General features: G+C 32.8%; 1 protein-coding gene across 2 annotated transcripts; it reads left to right on the top strand.

Moving 5' to 3' along the window:
- Positions 1-1,651: 1,651 nt before the first annotated feature.
- On the top strand, positions 1,652-5,266 carry antkmt (adenine nucleotide translocase lysine methyltransferase). 2 transcript variants are annotated; one of them, XM_052553427.1, is made up of 7 exons: positions 1,652-1,736; positions 2,570-2,635; positions 3,127-3,290; positions 3,371-3,475; positions 3,964-4,104; positions 4,454-4,504; positions 4,626-5,266. In XM_052553427.1, exons 3-7 carry the CDS (start codon positions 3,129-3,131, stop codon positions 4,815-4,817), a joined length of 651 nt encoding a protein of 216 aa, XP_052409387.1. In that variant the 5' UTR covers positions 1,652-1,736; positions 2,570-2,635; positions 3,127-3,128; the 3' UTR covers positions 4,818-5,266. The 2 variants fall into 2 exon arrangements, with proteins under 2 accessions (XP_052409387.1, XP_052409388.1); XM_052553428.1 differs by having other exon boundaries at positions 1,719-1,736; positions 3,112-3,290.
- The last annotated feature ends 759 nt before the right edge of the window (positions 5,267-6,025 follow it).

The following is a 6,025-nucleotide window of genomic DNA, read 5'->3' as shown; positions in this document are numbered from 1 at the left end:
ATTCTCATTCTGACGGCACCCATTTACTGCAGAGGATTCAGTGGTGAGCAAGTGATGAAATGCTAAATTTCTCCAAATCTGTTCAGGTGAATTTGCAAATCTACATCTTGGATGGACTGAGGTTGAGTGCATTTTCAGCTAATTTTAATTTTTAGATCAACTATTCCTTTAATACAGAGCACATTCTGGGTTTACGATGTTTATACAGACTTACCTGTGTCATAAACTGACTGTAGGGACATACTGCTTATGAAAGGATGAGTTATTTGTATAGTGAAGGAGTTTGACATTTCTGTATGCACAAATTATTTAGAAATGTTAACAAAAAAATGTATGTTAGATCATATCACAAATACATTAATATTTTAATATTAGAGATATAACAGTCGTAAATATATGATCATTTAGACTTAAACTGAAAAAAAAGACATTGTCAACTGTTATGTATGGTATGTTGTATTGAATATTGAAATGTTTTCTTTTTTCCTCTTTTGCTAATTCACAATAGCTTATAAAGTGCAAGTAAATACTGTAAATATAGATTATATTGCAATATCCACAAGTATATGTGTATGTTTTAACATGCTTATCAAGGCACATTACTCAAATGAAACTCAAATAATAAGCATTTCAGTGCATCTCACTGTTGCATGCTATAAAAAGCTACAGTTAACTCATTAAAAACAATAAACTGATCACAATTACTATTACAATTACCATAGTTTAAAAAAACACTAATGTTTGTGGTGATATTAGATGATATTTCTGCTGGATAGTGTCAGAGGTCTGAAGATCTGCATGAATTTATTGCATTTGCTGAATTTCTCCCTATCTAAACATGAAAATATAATTTTACTTTCATGAAAGCAGATGTGCTGGATGAAATAAACAGATGATCATTCTCTTCACAAGTGTTTCTTATATACACTGCTTCAACTAGCAAAACAATATTTTTAATAATATTTCGTGCTTCATGTATAAGATTAAACAGTTTTTCATAAACTGACAGTCGGAATTGTTATTTTGCATAAATCAATTTGTGAATTAGGATAATCTTTATATAATTGTGTGTTTTTTCACAGACAAATTCATGCAACAGCTGTCTGAAGTCTTGCATGATGTAACATTCTTTGTTTGATGTTTGGTTTGAAATAAGCTTTGAAGTTTGAAACAAAAATAAATGGTCAATGCCAGTCTGGTCCCCCATCTTTATGGGAGCGCCACCATCTGGACAAATGGAGTAATCATTTTCACTCATTACCATTCATGGACTCGGCTGGATAAAGCATCAGTAAAATATGTGACTTATTCAGCCAAACAGTTTACATCAAGTAATATGTCATAATTCAGCAAAATTTGTATGCCATATATTGTAAAATAACTACATTTACTAATTTTTATTTTTTTGTAAAAAAATAAAGAAAGAGGACATTCCAATTAGTTTGAAGATTTTTTTAAATGTACAAAAAATATCAAATATTTATTTTATGTGATATTTTAATGTTAAGCAACCCAAAATAATAAATACATACATACATAGCCTATGCATATAACGCGTGAGTACACAGACGTTTCGTGTTTTTTTTTTCTTTCTTTTTTTTTTTTTTTTCTTTTTTACGTACATTTTGTTACGTACAGAGTTCAGGCAACTGACCTTTATTTTGAAAAAATATCCAAACCGGAAGTTTACGCTCTGTTTACTAGCTGTAGAAATGTTCGTGACGCGTACAGTGAAGGTTAGTTGCTTGTTTCGGAATGTTTGTGTCAAGGTTCTATATTTTTTCTCGTATCTCCTTTTAAAAAATAATGAGTTTGACACGTCGAGTACATGACTTTGTGACTTTCTGCCTGTGTTATAAATGATTAGTAAAACTAATGTTCTTGAGCTCCAGAGATATGAATGTTTCTTTCCTTGACAATCGTCTCTTTATATTTATGAATTTTTGTGTAGTTTTTTGGCACAGCGACTGCTCAGTATGAACATTTTAGCCATTATAACGTATATGTGGAAAACCTGAACTACATTAATATTTGGGTTTACTGTACAACTGAGAAGACGTGTCAATAAAATACATGTCAAAAGATGACTAATGTTTTTATTGGAAATTATGTTCTATGAGTAAAAGAGATAAATACGCTCAGGTGTTACATAACTAAAAGTGAATTATACCCACACTCTCCATATCTCCTGAAAATACCTCAAACACAACCTATAAGTGTTTGTTATAAGAAGATTATTATAACTTTATGACATGAGTAATTAATTGCACTTAAATTCAACATCATGATAAGCCCAAGTAAATAAGTTCGAACCAGAACTAATAGTGCTGATAGTGGCACAGTATTTGTCTCTGATATAGTTCATGCATTGGTCCTCGTGACTGGTGCCAGCAGTAACACACACAAACACATATCTAAAAGAACTGAACAGCCAGATGATTCAAGTCCTGTTTGTTAAATAAATAATAAACCATGCCATTCTTGTAATAAAATAGTCTTAAAGTCTGCAATTTAACCTCATCGATCAAAAATAAACTAAATACTTTTTTCTTTGCCCTGCTACATTCAGGTCCAAGCCTGTAACTTAAACCACTAAAGCCACTTTTCAGGAAACGGGTATCAACCCAGTATAAAGGTATGTGTACGCAATATGAAAATGTATAACACATAATACTCATTTCTTACTAATTTTGGGGTGCTGATTCCAAAAATAGTGCCTGATTTTCCTTAAACATATCACACTTTCTCACAAAATACGATGCATTTTATAGAATTTTTGCTTTTAACAACCATTTGTAAGGTGAAGAAGTCTTATTATCCCTCAATCAGCAGAAAACAGTGGCATGAAGACATGATTCCTGTCTTTGTTTGAGTCAGATTACAGCTATTTGTTAGATTCTCAGCAAATTATCACATGTACAAATGATTCTGAAGACATTATGTTATGCCTAAACCTGATTTCCACTTCTTCCACTAATTTGAAGTTAATACATTTTGACTAGTTATTTTTGTCATTCTTCCAGTCTTCATTCTTGTTCTGTGATGTAAATATTTATTATTATGTGTAAACATAAAATACGATGTGTAAATTATAAAATGGTGGTCATACAGTTCTCATTTCTATAGGCATGGAGGATGACATACAAGAGGAAGTCCTGGCACAGTTCAGGGAGAGGCGGCTGGGCGGCTGGCAGGTCCTGCAGCTGACGGCGGGCACAGGTTTGGCGGTTTATGCCGTCTGGGCAGGAATCCTGATGCCGGGGTTTCGCCGAGTGCCGCTCAGATTACAGGTGAGATGTGAGGAGTGTGTCTGTCTTCATGCTGCTCATGAGGAGTGATTTCTCAGTGTATGACCGCTGCTGTGTTTCAGGTGCCTTACATGCCAGCGAGCAGAGCTCAAGTGAGTAACGTCATGACGCTCCTGAAGGGCCGATCCGGAGGCATCGCTGACCTGGGCTCAGGGGACGGCAGGATTGTGAGTCATCCTCTTAATTTTTTATATTTTTTAATGCTTTGTAGGAAGTATATTATGCTTACTAAGGCTGCATTTTGTTTCATCAAAGATACAGTAAAAGCAGTAATATTGTGGAATATTATTGCAATTTAAAATAATTATTTTCAATGTTAATATATGTTAAGATGTAATTTATTCCTGTGATCAAAGCTGTATTTTCCACATCATTACTCCTGTCTTCAGTGTCACGTGATCCTTCAGAAATACTGATTTGAATCATTTATTAGAAACATTTATTATTATTATTATTATCAATGTTGAAAACATTTATGAGGCTTGATATATCTGTGGAAAAGTACAGAATTTATTTGAAAAGCAAATCTTTGGTAACATTATGATTGTCTTTGCCATTACTTTTTTCAATTAAATGAATCCTCACTGAATAAAAGCATTAATTTATATTTTAAAAATCAACCTCAAACTCTTGTGTTTGTTTTATTCATGTGCAGGTGTTAGAAGCGTGCTCTAAGGGCTTTTCTCCAGCAGTTGGTTATGAGCTCAATCCCTGGCTTGTTCGTCTCGCGTATTTTCATGCATGGAGAGCTGGACGACATAAAAGTATTTCATATCGGCGAGAAGATCTGTGGAAGGTACATCTAAACACTCAAAATACGATATTAATTTATATATCATATAATAGAATAAAACAGAAAAAATTAGTATATATTATATGTGTGTGTGTATGGGGGGGATATATGTGTGTGTGTATAAAAAAAAAAAATAATATATATATATATATATATATATATATATATATATATATATTATTCCAAATAACATATGCATTAATATTATTCTCCCAAAATATTTAACCATAATATTATGATCTATTGTCTTACACTATCTTAACTTTTCATACACATTCTCGTTTCTCATACAGAAGCAAGATATGATTGGTACACAATATTGTTTGTAATATTTGCTCGTGTGTGCTTCCAGGTTGATCTCTCGGCGTATAAAAATGTCACAGTATTTCTAGCCCCTAGTGTGGTGAGTACCACAGTGATCCCTAAATCATTTCATAAGACTTAGAATAAAGTCAGTCAAAGACTTTAATGTGTTTGCATCATATTATTGAGCCCTCATATAGAGTGTATTGTGTCTTTATCAGTTAAGTCTTTTACAAAAGAAGTTACTGGCCGAGCTGCCTGAAGATGCATTGATTGTGGCGGGACGTTTTCCGTTTCCTGATTGGACGGCGTGTAAAGTGGAGGGTGACGGTGCGGACAGAGCGTGGGCCTATCACATACAAGAACTGAGACATCGCTACCAGTCACAAGATGTTCATGAGGAATCCAGCTGAGAAACATTTTAAAACTGTGCTTTCTTATTATTATGCATTCATTTTATCATGTTTTATGGAGCTCTTTGATGCACAGAATGTTTTTAAAATATTTAAGCTATTAATTCATCTTTTTAATATGCCTTCACTCTTAAGTGAAACGAAACATAAGATGTCAAAAACCAAGCTGCTGTCTGTGGGTGTTCCTTGAAGGGTTCGAACACGCGGATCACTTCCTGTTTCTTGATGTGACCTAGAAAAAGTTGTGTGTACAATATTTCTCTTTTACAGAAGAAAAAGGAAATAAGGCTCATTTATTTTGAGTCATCTTTATTGAATGTGCTGTTTTGCAAATTGCGTGTTGTAAATGCAGAGTGACTGCAGTCTTACTCAACATGTACACGAGCTGATGGGTTTCATAATGTGAAGCCGTTGAGCAAACCACAATAAACAACCAAGAAGCAAGAGAATCGCAAGCGCTTTCCTTTCATCGTCAGAAACGACAGACTGTCACAGACCGTTTCTCACAGTCCAGGAGGAACATCTACATGCAGAAACAAAAAGGAAAAAAAATTGATTTAACCTATGCTGTGATGCTGCCATTTATATTACATTTTTAAAGTTACCAAATCAGAAGTATTTTTTAAAAGTTAGCAGATTAGAAGCACTCAAAGCAACAAATTCAAAATGTTCAAAATCACAAATATTTTGACATCAAACTGTGCCAGTTGTAAAAGTAGTTGGCATGGCAGACAAACTCACTTATGTTAAAAGGGCAAAACTTTTGACCACTGTAAATAATATCTGAGTACCTGCTAAGAAAAACAGTGTAACAATTTACAAATAAAATAACAATAAAAACAGATACAAAAAATATACTGATAAATACATAACAGTACAGTTCTGATATAAACTAAACTATTTCCCCTTAAAGAAAAAAAAAAACATTTATAATAATTTTGCATAGTATATTCTCAAATAAATACTAACTCTAAAAAGAAAAAACACTCGACCCCTATTATTTTTCTATTCTTACTAGTTTTCTTTGTGAAAAAGAGCCTGCATTCTCTATTCTTTTTCTATTCTATATTCTTGTTTTATTTGTATTTATTATAAACACCTTTTTTATTACACTAGCATTTTCTATTCTTTTTTCTATTATTTTGAGTAGTCTTATTTTTTATAAAAAATCTTATTTATAAACCCTGCTACGTGTACTGTTACAGAGG

This window comes from Carassius gibelio, chromosome A3 (genome assembly GCF_023724105.1).
Source record: "Carassius gibelio isolate Cgi1373 ecotype wild population from Czech Republic chromosome A3, carGib1.2-hapl.c, whole genome shotgun sequence".
NCBI lineage: Eukaryota > Metazoa > Chordata > Actinopteri > Cypriniformes > Cyprinidae > Carassius > Carassius gibelio.
The sequence above is the reverse complement of the archived record's forward strand: the minus strand, read 5'-3'. Positions and strand labels throughout refer to the sequence as shown.